Below are 13,830 nucleotides of genomic sequence, written 5' to 3'. Positions count from 1 at the left end.
CCATGAAACCGATGGGTTGACCAAACCCTTAAACCAAGCACACTTTAGAACAGTATTCCTTTAAGAGTAGTGCCTTAGTAAAAAGTAGACATGTGCAATTTGTTTCATTCCGAATAGAGATTCGGTCACATTCGGCTATTCAAAAACAAACAAACTGATAATGAACGAATTCAGAACTAATCAAAATAAATTATCGTGGATCCACTAATTATTTAATAAGGATAGCCAATTAGGGAGGTATCTACTAAACAACTTTACAAGCATTAATACAAATTGATTGGTCCTTTAGTGTTAGGACTCACCATTCACAAATTCTTGTTCTTCAGGTGAAAGGATGCTAGAAAGATGAGACTGATGGCTTCGGCATTTATTCTCAGCATCCAACCAGGTTTCTCTGTCGGAAAAGTGCCTGTAGCAGTGACCTTGGAATTTAGTCCACCCATCCTCACATACCTCCAGATCTATGAAACAGAATAAAAAAAATAAAGTGAATCACCAGATCTATAAGGATAAATTACAGACAGGATGCTGTTCACGGTCAAGACGATTTCCTCCAACGATGATGGCTTTTGAACCCGACCTGTAGAGTCTAAATTTGGTGATGTTAGGGGAAAGAGAGTGAATGGTATTAGAGGTAATTTCTTTTTGTACCTATAAATCGTGGGTGGGAATGGAAGAGAAATAAATGTCCACATTCAGGCATGCATAAGCTAAAGGAAAACAGAAGAAAAACAAGAGATGTTTCAACTACAGGTTCCTTCAACCTTTTCAGTGCCAAGTAAATCACCATTTGCACACATTTTGGGAAATATTAATTATCAAGAAATCTTATATCTGTTATGAGAAGTTGCGTGATGATTTGAATTGACTTCAACAGTTATTGAGTGATAAAACTGTCAGGTTTGAGACCTAAATTCTTACTAAACCTGCTAGAGTTAAAATAAAGACCTGTCTTAACAGAAGTTGATTATATTTACTACTTAATGAATTTTTTGTACAGTATACTCAAGTACAAGGACTGACACTGCAAATGACAAATACATCCTTTATTGTTGTTAGTAATTCATCCAACAACTATATGCTCAAGAATTAAGTAAGGGCGACTCAATATTTCTTAACCAAATGTAGGTTGTGGTCTTTACTACTTGCAAAAATAAACAAGAACTGGCTATTAACGACTGTGCTGTACTTTTCATATTCACGTTAAATCAGAACCTTTTACAGCCCTGAGAAACTTGATTTAATTAGAGAATGTAAGAATGGATAGAAGGTTTACAATTAAGTTTCATTCATTTGTATTCATTTGTCAAATTCTTCAATATTATTCACATTACCTTTACAATAATTGTACCTCTTTCTTTAGCAAGGGAAGTGAAGAATAGCAATAAAAATTAAAATGTAAATCATTAAAAAAAAATGCTGGTTTTATAATTCACATTTTGGAATTCATTTAGCAATTCAAAAGAAATGATTTTAGCAATAGACAGATTCCTCTTTTAAAACAACACATTTAAACTGAAAAGACAAAGTAATAGATTCGAGCTCCGGTAGATTATGGCCTCTAAACAGACATTTGCCATAAACAGACGAGTACTAGAGAACAAAAAGATTGTCTCTATTTCTATCTTGAAATGGACCTTTCCATAGTAAACAAAATAATTATTGAACGTATTCACCGACTGTTCTCTAAATTAAAGGATGCTGGTTTAGGCATTTGTTATTTACAGGGCGGAAATGGAAATGCTCTCAAAGGTTAAATTTATTTAAAAAAGATCCATGGAACAATTTATATGAAAAATATAGCAAAGTATCTTCTTCAATGGGTGTGGCTGGAAAGGCCATATGGACAATAATCATCTCCTTTGTTCTTTGTCTATTACAAAGGGTAAGGGTTTTTAACACTAACAACTTTTGGGCTGAAATTGCCAAATCATGAGCAAAATCTTACTGTCAAGGGGGAAAAAGAAACTGAAATCAGCTTCAGCATACAAGATATTTTCTGCTAAAGTTGTGGTAATGTTTCATAAAAATGCACAAATAACCCTAAAGAAAAATCTCCTGCAAGGAGCAAAGGGGAGATGTTACCAGATTCTAGTGCTTCTATCTCATAAATGACAAAACTCATCTTCCATATATACTAATGTGCGAAGACCACTTGCTCTAGTGCAGGGGTCCTCAAACTCCGCCCCCCCAGATGTTGCTGAACTACAACTCCCATGATTCTCTGGCTATCTATGTAATTCAAAGAATCATTGGAGTTGTAGTTCAGCAACATCTGGGGGGCTGGAGTTTGAGGACCCATGCTCTAGTGGATGAGAGAGGAGGACATATATAATTTCAGGACATGGCAACTAGGCACCCTTGATTCATTAATACAAGGGCCAGGGTACTTTTGTACGCCCCATGTCATGATTTTAACTAACCCTCCACCCCACGTAACGTTAGTTAATAGCCTCTCACTCCACTACACACAAAGAAAGAGTGAAGGTCATTCACTGGTTCTTTCCAGGCTACGGCCAAGGGACCTCCAGGTTACTGAGCTCCATGTCCTAATGGAGGGCCTGCAGTTTGCCATTGTACTGACATACTTATTGAAGTAATAGCAAAGCAGCTTATGTATTCTTAATGAGAGTTTAGGGATTTATTTTATTTGGGCATTAAAAGTGTAGAGCAGATTTGCACGGACATAGAATAGGCTAGAAATGTTAGTTCTATTGAACAATTTGAAGTTTTGTGCTAGTACTAGTCTAGTCCATCCCATAGACCTTTTTATCTGAAGATTTCAGAAATTGATTTGTATATTTAACACATTTTCTTCCACCCCATTAGTAAATTTTTCCTCTATATTTGATAGGATTGAGATACCCCCCACTTAACATCATGTTTGACTCAATTTCCTCTTTCACCCTTCATATTCACCTCTAACTCCATCCCCCACATTCAAAATGTCTCCAGAATCAATAAAAAACTTTTCACAGAATACACAATAAAATCTGAATTCACTCACTTAGTATCTCTTGGCTTAATTACTGTGACATTCGTCCTTACAACCTACTGACTCAAATTCAATCCACTAACACACAATGTTAAATTCTCAGCCTATACTGTCCATGACATGTCAATAACAAGTCAATACATGCCATTTTAAGCTATTGCTCTCCCACTTTTTCAGACAGAAAAGTGTTCTATTTTACTTCTCTTTTTTTCTACCACTCTATAATTGTGGCAGTCATCTGAAATGGATATTTCCATTTGCTGGAATCTACTATGAAGAAAACCATCACTTTTTAAATATTTTTTAGAACACAATAAAAATGCTTTCAAACTGATAGAATTTAATCATCACTTTTCACAGAGATATCCTCCAATGTATTCATATAGCCTACGTCATAAGGTTTCATAGTATGTATACACATGGAATGCAATGTGAAATGTTTGTGGTGTACATTACACCAATCTAATGAGTCTAATTAATGTTACAGACATGGTCGGACCATACGATATTTATGTTTTGCATTTCCTTATATTATATTTACAAATTATTTCCATTAATAGAAACTTGTCATTTTGGTGGAAGGAACCTGCAATTGGCTGAAAAGGAAAAGATCTCAGTAATGATGATGATGAGGATGAGGTCATATGATGGACATACATCATGTGCTGAAACAAAAAATGTTAAATGAGAAACTGAAGAAGAATAAGACAAAACAAAATCAGATTAATCAGAACCATCGCTCTTCTTTCACTGGTAGGCTTGTATTAGATGTTACCCACCAAAACAAGCACAACCCTTTCTGCTTCTGAAGGAGGGGAGGTCTGGGTTTTTATTTGGATGCATATGTTAGTAAAATTAGCTCAAGCCACATTGGTCGTACCGATCTGACAGAGGTCCCCACCGTAGCTGGGAAGGCATAAGCATTTGAATGAGTCGATGCCATCAACGCAGGTAGCTCCATTCACACACAGGCTTGAGTTGCACTCATCAATGTCTGTAAAAAATCAAGGGTCTGCCATTAGGACTCCTGCTGCTACCGTGAGCAAAAAGGAGAACCTCTCTAATCACTTGTTCGGTGCTGTTTCAAACACTGCTGCTAGGGGAAGGATATATATATATATTCCCAGATATTTAGTAAATATTTAACTATTCAAATGTGTGTTGACTAAGCACATGTGAATATTTTGGTCTACAATAAGACCTTTATTCTTCTTGAATGCTGACGATAATAAACCATGATTTCATATTTACAAAATATCTGAGAGTGCTCCAAATTTTTTAGTTTCCTGTATACATCAGCTACTATAGGTTTTCAGCAAGGCACCATCCCACATGCGTGCCATGTATGGATGTATGTACTTATGTGTATTGCAATTTTATATGTTTTGTTTATTTGTGAGATGGCAAATGTGAATTTTATATTGTAGCATAATCAAAGGGACTCGAGGAACCAAATCAACTTAATGAAACAGTATTATTGTATAGATCATGCCCCTGCAGTCTCACTGCTCAGTTATCTGCCATTTAGGAGTTAAATCACTTTTGTTTCTGTTTATGCAGCCCTAGCCACACCTCCCCTGGCTGTGACTCACACAGCTTACGTGAAATCAAAATGGTTTCGTTTTCAGTCGGATGTTAATTATATGTTTTTATATCCTACTCTGTAAATTGAACTTTAATCACACACAGGAGGCTCCTGCAGGGTCTAGAAGGCTACTAACAGAGCAAGAAATACGACTTTCTAACTTAAATAGACTGTACCATAAAGGAAGTATAAACATTAGATCTCACTTTACAGGAAATATTTAGGAAGGCTGGGTAAGTCACATGCAGGGAGGTGTGGCTAGGGCTGTATAAACAAAGTGATTTAACTCAAAAATGGCAGATAATTGAGCAGAGAGACTGCAGGGGCATGATCTATACACCAAAGCTACTTCATTAATTTAAAGTTGCTTTGGTGCTTATAGTTTCCTTTTAAAGATGTGGAATTTATATTATAGTGTGAAAGGGCTGTAAATTATATTTTAGTAAAATTGATTATGTGGATTTTTATTTGTGGCGTTGATTTTTAGATTGTGAATTTTATATTGTGCTGACTTTTGAGATGCAAACATTTTACGTCATTGCGTCCAGATTACAGGATGAAGAGGTGACAAGTTTTACATTTAATTTACTTTTTCATACCTCACAAATACATGTGCGTTACATTTGGGGAAGCAAACATAATGTCAAAATGATAGTATTTGTTAATTCCAGATTTATTAATTAAACTAATGTGATCCTACTAGCAATAGCTTTATTTACTAGCAATATATCTGCACACATTGTTTGTAATTCAAAGTGAATTTCAAATAGAAGGTCAAAATAGCCGAACTGGAAACATTATCTCAGTCTGCTATGTTTTCCATTCAGCTACTCTTGCCTAAAATGTGGAATTCCCCTTAAATTCACACATTAGTGAATAATCCTTTATGCTCCTTATTGTTTAGATAACATCAAACGCTGAGCTCCATGTGGATATCAGTCACATAAAACAATGTGTTATCTGTTATATTCAGTATTTGATGTATCAAAGAGAATGGAATATACTGTCACAGTGGACTATATAAATCAGGGGCTCCCAAAAGATAAATCCCTCCCTAGATGTTGTAGAACTACAACTCCCATGATGCTTTGTATACCTTTAGACTGACAGCGCTTCAAGGAAGCTGTAGTTTTAAAACATTTGGTGATCTACGTTTTGGGCACCCCTGATATAAACTATGCATGAGTAACAGTTGAATTATAAATGTTTAACTTTTTTTTAATTTACGAAAGATACACACATTCGACTATAAGGACTACTGGCAGTTATTTACAGGACAGGTTTTCGCACTATAGGGCGGCAGAGATGGTTTTAGTCATTCTGCATAATTTTTGCACATCTACACATCTTTACATATATGCTATATATTATTTTTAAATAGTTTATTTGCAATTCCTAAAGATTAGAATTATCACAAATATAGTTTGTTTAGCATGTATACTGAAAGGCAGATTTATTACTTATGATGACATAAATCTTTGTTTTATACATATTTATGACACCTTATATTTTACTTAAGAATGCGACATCGCAAAATAAAAATAAAAAACTAAGTGCACTATTATGTTTTGATGGTATATTTTGTATGGTTTTAAACTGCTTCTGTAGCATCTTTCGAAAAAATACTTATTAGACTTTCTGTAATACCAGAATAAAATCTGTGCTAATCAGCCTGTTTGCAACTATGAATTCTTAAGAAGCATCTTTTAAAATTCCCTTCTAAAGGAGAAGTCTGTACTGGTATTTTAATATCAGGAGCACGGGTCATAAATTTGTAACCATTAATACAAGTGTTTTAAATGGAATTTTGGGATGGACTATTTATGACTCAATTTTTTTTATAACTTATAGAAACCCTGTAAGAACACTATAATGGTTTTGGTGTCAGAAGTCCCTTGGCACTGTTCCACAGTAGCTGTCAAACCATTTATAAATAGTTTGACACTTACCTCTGTTGGGTGCCTGCGATCCTTCCAGTCTGCAATGATATGCTAAAGTGGAAATTCTAACTTATCATTAACGTGCAATATTCTTTGAGATTTTCAGCTGATGTATGAACTTCAGGATATCAGCTCAGACTGGAAGCTATCATGGGGTGGTGCCATGACATCTGGGCACCATAACCACTGCAGTGGGATGTTCTGGTTAGAGTGCTTAGATTATTGCTTTAACTATGGTTGAGACATACTATTTATGACTAAATTTGAATTTTAGTAGTGCTACCACTACGCAGGTGCACTCTTTTAATGCATTATCAGCAACATTTGCAATCTAAGTTGACTGTGTGAAGCCATTTTATTTTCCTCCTAGGCTTTAATAGCCCAGTTTAGAGTTTGTGTCTGTGCATTATTAAGCCTGCACTTATGTGGCGCAGGCATTACATGTGATCTAAAGTTAATCGAAAAGTTGTTACATACTTTACCTATGGTTTAGAATTTATATTGTGGAGTTCCGTATTTTTTTTTAACACAAAATCAACATTATTTCAGTGCTGAAATCTGTGAAGGTGTTTGTCCATAACATGTGTGTCCAAATGACTTTCACAAAGCAGCATTGACGCACATGCTGAGCACAGTGGCTAATAATTAAAGGCCATGCTATTTCTCAAATGGGGTTTGATAGCTCAAATGAATGCTTACACCTTAAAAGAAATAGTTTTGTTCTTTTTGTTTTTACAAAATATTAAGAGCTATTTTAAATCATAAGATGTAGTGAGTGGACAACTGACTCACAAAAGGGGACATAGCTAATATTATTTTGATATACATTCTTAACTTAACTTAACAGTCAGCGCACCAAGTTTAACCCCTTAAGGACCAAACTTCTGGAATAAAAGGGAATCATGACATGTCACACATGTCATGTGTCCTTAAGGGGTTAAAGGAACTCTTCATAGCCCAAATAACAATAATAATAAAAACTAAAAAAAAATATCATGGTTTAGTAGATATACCTCTAATTAAATAATGCATCTTGCAAAAAGCCATCCCCTTCTAACCCCACCCAGACTTTCTGTGACTGTCCAATCACAAACTTCCCAATGTAGTTCAAGTAGAAGTGTTTACAAGGCAGGTGCTTTGAGCAATAGTCTGCTTCTTGAGTTTAGCTGCACTGAGCTAAAATAAAACCCAGGAGGTAACAGGACCAGTTGTCTGATTGACAGCCAGGGTGGGTGTAACAAAGTTCATTTATAAATGTGCCAATTTCTGTTAAAATCTGGACGTTTTTGTAAATGGAAAAAGAGACACACTCTTCACACATTTTGTTGAGCAAAAAGTGCTTTAGGAGTCTGGAGTGACTCTTTAACAAATTGCCCACTGAGTGTATGCACTCTGCAAAATGCTTTATGCCCATTGTTATATGCACTCTATTATCATCTGTATAACAAGTCAGAAACAAAATATTGTGAAGCTTTTCTGACAGTCTGATAAGGAGGTGCCTTTGAAATGGTGTATCTGACCTTTGGATTCAGCTATAAAGTGCAGTGTTGTATGTGTCTGTGGCGGTTTTTAACCCCTTGCCAAGAAAGGGTTAACATTCAGGATCCCAGCATGCTTTGCATTTATCAGCCCTCAGCAGCTATTTGAAACAGTCCTCAATTGCGCACCAGCTGAACAAGCTAAAGATTCTTCCTTTTTTTTTTTTTTTAATGAGCATCAATTATGTTTTAAGCACGCTGTAAAAGGGTAATATTAGGCATTTAGCTCAAGCAAGGCAGACAGCAGAGGGTGATGGGAGTTTTAATAGGCAGGTGATGAGGAGTTTAAAACTTCCTCTTTGCATCTAGCAGGTCTGTTGAGCTCTTTCACACATTTTTTTTTCCTGAAAAAACACAAATGGAGGAGAACAAAACTCATCACAGTGTCACACAGCAATTTAACCACCAGAAATATTCGCTCAATTTCCACGGCACCCGTGGCTTTTTCCATTTAGCTTTCTCTGTTAAACACCTTTGCAGTGGTTGCGCAAAAGATGTAACTGCAGCGTTAGATTTATTTTATCTGATTGTTAATAACAATAATAAAAAAAAAATCATTTTATTTTAATATCCATTTCCTCTTTAAAGGCAAACGTGGAACATATTATAAGGAATACATTTTTTTTTTTTATTTCCAACTTTCCGATTACAAAAGCATCTATTCGAGTAAACAATTAATTTTGGTGAATTGAGAATCAGCTTGTAAACTTTATGATTAATTCAGAAGAGTTGACATACTCTTATTTTTGCACAAGTTTATTTTTAACTCACACTAATTTAGTGTTTAGCGAATAGACCTAAAATTGATGATTTCTCAGAATATAACATGCACCTGATAATAAAATACACCAATATTTAGAAAGAACTTCTCCCCCACCGAGAATTCCACACTTTAGACATGTCAGGACATCCAAGGAAAATCCAGCTTAATTATTTGTTTCAAGATAATATTTTCTAGATAACATTTGCATTAACTAAGTATTTTCTGTATTCAAATGTACACTTATAAACCTCATGTTAGAGAGATGACCAAGAACAAAGCATAGTTTCTTTCAATAGAATGGAATCCCCTCCCTCCACTGTGTTGCTACCTATGAAATAATGCCACTGTCAGTCTCTGCTCTAACCTACTAGTGAGTGCTACATCCTGATGTTTCACTGAGGTTACAAGAACACTTCAATAACCGACGGGCACTGCAGTCCACCTCTTTGTAGGGCTCCTTTCTGAAAATTAAGTACAACAAATATCATCTTCTAAAATATGAATCACCAGATACATTACCAGGGTTTCTGTTGCATCCATTGGGTCTTTCTCCTTACATATGTGGAATATCTGGTATTGCTAGTAATTTACCATACATGGCTCAAGACCAGAGTTTGTGGTTTTATGTTTCATGTGTGAGATTTGAGGTAGTATTATTTGTTACTATTTCACTTTTCTTAGTTCTTTCCAGTTATACTTTGAGTCTACTTCACTGGGAAGTCAGGAACCTTATTTCCAAAACTGGTTTCTACCAATGGAGCGGCAAGAACTTGAGGGTCCACCCAGTGCATGAAGGTATTTAGGGCTCTTTTTTGATCAATTGCTTCTCTTCTTTCTATTTGTTGCTGTCCTTTAATCAGGTGGTGAAGTTTGTAGTTGTGTCCATGGCGGCACAGATCTCTTCTCACTTATCCTCTATAGACTCTCTTGGGGTAGAAAGGTGTGCTGCTGTAGCTTTGCCACCCCAGACAGAGGGCAGTGATGTATCATATAATATATAATATCACAGTGCCTCCGCTGTATCATACAGAATGCACGATTAAGCATAGAAAAAAAAAATCTCTGCATAGAACTTTCCTAATTAACCGAGGGTTAGTTGATATTGTGTGGGCTGTAGAGGTCCAAGGTCTTCTGCAAGTCAAGGCTTCAGTTTCCTCTGCACTATTGGTGTGACAAGGCTAAGGCATACTTAGGTACATACATCAAATGTCCTAAACCGAATATTTAAGAAATCTTAGCTGCAACACCTCTGAAAAAATGGAACTCTATTTAAAAGAGAATAACAAATATATAGAGAGAAGGCACTATAATAAAATGCACAATTCATATATGGCACAAAATAAGACATATGATAGAAATTCAATCAGTATTTACTTGAATTTCTATGATATGTTTTATTTTGTATTGTATTTGCATAAAGAATTGTGCATTTTATTATAGAGCCCCCTCTCTATATACATTTAATGCAGACACACTCAGTGTATATATATATATATATATATATATATAGCACCAACAGTGCATACAGTGGTCCCACTCATACAGTGGTCCCACTCCATAACTAACAGAGGCATAGAGTGGCCTTGCTTTTTAACAAATAAGGTACAAAAGTTGTACTATTGTTGTAATATTTAAACATATTTCCAAATTACCTAAAAATGTAAAAGGAGGAGTTGGATTTGGAATTTATTGAGGAATCCATTCAAGAAAGTCTTTGGAAAAAAAAAACAGCGTCCAAACCCTGAATACAAGAATTATATGTCTAGAAGTTTGGATAGATTGTTATTTTCTGATTATTTTTAACATTAAATAAGCGCTGTTTCTACATTGCACCATAAGTTTGGCTTCTCCACTGTAATTAGGACAACAAATAACAAGGATTGCTGCTAGAACGTGCATATAGACAAGTTAGCAGTCACAATCTGTAGTTCACATCAAGGGTCATCCATCCATTTGGAAGTTTATCTAATGAACTTACATTCCCTTGAATCATGTTTTTAATTATTGTTTATTAAAAAATGCCAAATATCTAATCACACCACATGGAATACTATTTGTTTATTGAAAACCATTCTATTTGATGTCTGCATTTTGTAATGGAAATGACTTTGGTTCTAACTATTTATCACAGTAGCCGTGTAGGCACACTTAATTATTAATTTTAATCTAGCTGTGCTTAATTATGTACCAGTGGTCATGATGGCTTCTAATTACAGCGTAAAAACTATAATAAACACCATTAGCTCTGCGTGTTCTGTACTGGCATAGGAACATGCAATGTAATGCCTCCCATGCACAATAAATATTTCTAATCCCAACTGTGCATAGTGTGTATGTTCAATGAGAGAAGAATCTTTAAATCAATATTAGAATTGATGAAATAAACAATAATACAAGTAATGAAGAGTCTGATTTGGACTCTAATGCCTGTGTTTAATATGTATGGAACTAGTTATGATCTATACTATATGTCAACCAAGAGTCACATTCCATTAGTAGGAGACTTGTAGGAGAACTGTAAGTTCCCAATCACCCTAGGCAGGTTACTAGTTCACATAGAGATGGTGAATGGTGCCAAGCAAATTCATGTTACCAGGACCCTTGTCATACTCCGTTGGCCCTAGGTAGCTGCCTAATTTCACTGTATAGTTAATTGTGCTCTGGTATTAGAAGAAGCATTCAAGTGGTGATGGCACTGGTGGTGGGTTACTCAAGAAGTCAGATTTATTTTGTCGTAGGTAATTTTGACAACTCTCTGATGCCCCAGAAAAAAAAATGTGATGATGATGGCATGCCTTAAATTTAAGACAAGGAGGCTACAATTGCAACCTAGCCACCACTAGCAATGGAATCAGTAAATAGTAATCACCTAAAACCTTCTCCATTTCCTAAAAGCCAATGGAATCTAGAGGGAATATATTAAAAGAACAGGAAAGAACATGGGCACAACATATTCTCAACTCCATGCTTATGACTCACATTTAATGGTTGCTGCAAGCACCATGACCACTTCAATGATTTAAAGCGGTCATGGTGCCTAGAGTTTGTATGTATACACTGCACATACTGAGTTTAACCACTCTGCTGTTGGAGATGCACCTCCAGCAGCATCATAGGTGCATCATTAGCCATCCCAGAACATGAGTTCCAGGCTAGTTTATATCAATACTGTGCAAACATAGATGCACAGACACTCATTCACTGTCTGAGAGTGGTCATCTGAACAGGAAACCAAGAGCCTGAAAGAATAAGGTAAAAAGGCAAACTACTGTAAAATGGTGTTCCCAATTACCAGGTACTCTCTACCATCATATCCATTACAGAGAGCCGTAGTGGTTATGATGGTCGCAGATGAGGAATTCATACTTGTATTAATATTGTGCTATGTTTGCTCTCTTTTTAATTATAACTTAGTAAATCCATCAGCTCCTTCAGCTTCCAGCATCATTTCTATGCAGATGACACTCAAATTTACCTGTTCTCCCATGATTTCTCACAACCCGTCTTGACTAATGTCTCTGACTGCCTCTCTTCTATTTATAACTGGATGGCTTCCCATTTCCTTAAACTTTTGACTTCCCTCCCCCAAGTGTTGCTACTCCTTGTCTGTTTCCTCCAAAGCAATGGTGCTAATATCAGCTCTACCCCGCAGGCTCACTGCCTAGGTGAGATAGCTCAGTTGGTAAATTCCCTGATTACTAAAGCCTGTTCAAAAATGCAAGGTCACAGGTTTGTGTCATGGCAGGGTCAACTAAGCCCTTCATCCTTCCAAGGTCAATAAAATGAGTTCCATTAATTGGTGGGTAATAATGACATCTATTACTATTCAGCTGCTGATTTGGAAGTGCTTTGAGTCCCACTGGGGAGAAAGGTGCTAAATAAATGCTAGTTATTATTATTTAGGTGTTCTCTTTGACTCCGACCTCTCGTTCAGCCCTCTTCTGCCCAATCTATCAACAAATCCTGCCGTCTCCATCGCAAAAGCCCAGCAAACATCCGCCCCTATATAACACCTGATACAACTATGGTGCTTGTCCATGCCACCGTTCTCTCTCACCTTGACTTCTGTATTCCACTTCTCAGTGGTCTTACATGTTCCTAACTTGCCCCATTGCAGTCTATAATGAATGCGGTGGTGAGGCTCATCTTCCTGTCCACCCACGCCTTCCCTTTTTGTCAGTCCCTACATTGGCTTCCCGTAAGATATAGGGCTCTATTTAAGATCCTGGTACTTGCTTACAAATCTCTACACAATGCTGCTCCAATCTACCTATCCTCCCGGATACACAAATATGTCCCGCCTAGGCCCCTATGCTCTGCCGAAGACCTACGTCTAACCTCTGTTCATACTCCTAACTCTGATGCTCGCCTTCCCCTCTCTGTTAGACTCTTTGAAGACTTACTTCTTGAGGACAGCATATCAATTAAACTGTCAACAGGTTTTCATCCCACCACCCTGATTCCTCTTCAGCAACTTTAATCAAACCCCTCAGTGAATACTATCCTAGCAACCTACTAAGCCCTCGGTGAATACTATCCTAGAAACCTACTTTTCTAGCTTACCCTTTCCTTTTGTGTCACTATGTCGCTTTATAAATAATAATAATAACTAAATCTTCAAGCCTGAATACTATTTTTTATATTTAAGAAGATTATCATGTTTTATAATGTTTTAACAAATACATTATGTCGTACCTATATCGCAGTGGTCTCCTCCGAACCCAGATGGACACTGACAGGAAACTCTCCCTTCCTTCTCTACACATGTTCCAGCTCCGCAAGTAAGATCTTCACATGTTCCAATTATGCCTAAAATTAAATATATTGTCAGTTTATGAGTTTTTCTTAATCAGTATCAAGCATTAGGTCTTAGTTTAATATTTTTGCATAAACTTCTAAAGATACAAATATTTTGAAAAATATTGTAATATTTAGATTTTTTTATACATTCATATATTTTTATATATGATATATTTTATATTATAATATTTATACATGAAATTATAATT

At 36.1% G+C, this 13,830-nt stretch overlaps 1 protein-coding gene across 2 annotated transcripts in view; it reads right to left on the bottom strand.

Annotated features, from left to right (window-relative positions):
- ACAN (aggrecan) overlaps nt 1–13,830 on the bottom strand; it is a 100,411-nt gene that overhangs the window by 10,133 nt on the left and 76,448 nt on the right. The window contains exons 13-15 of one of the 2 annotated variants that reach the window (XM_063448884.1): nt 13,517–13,630; nt 3,876–3,989; nt 303–461 (exon numbers count right to left, since the gene is read on the bottom strand). In XM_063448884.1, the coding sequence (XP_063304954.1) occupies nt 303–461; nt 3,876–3,989; nt 13,517–13,630 (387 nt within the window). The remainder of the gene's footprint in view (nt 1–302; nt 462–3,875; nt 3,990–13,516; nt 13,631–13,830) is intronic. The other variant, XM_063448885.1, reaches the window with a different exon arrangement.

The sequence above is a fragment of the Pelobates fuscus genome, chromosome 3, assembly GCF_036172605.1.
Source record: "Pelobates fuscus isolate aPelFus1 chromosome 3, aPelFus1.pri, whole genome shotgun sequence".
NCBI classification, from domain to species: Eukaryota; Metazoa; Chordata; class Amphibia; order Anura; family Pelobatidae; genus Pelobates; species Pelobates fuscus.
Note: the sequence above shows the minus strand (reverse complement) of the source record. Positions and strands in the feature narration are given on the sequence as shown.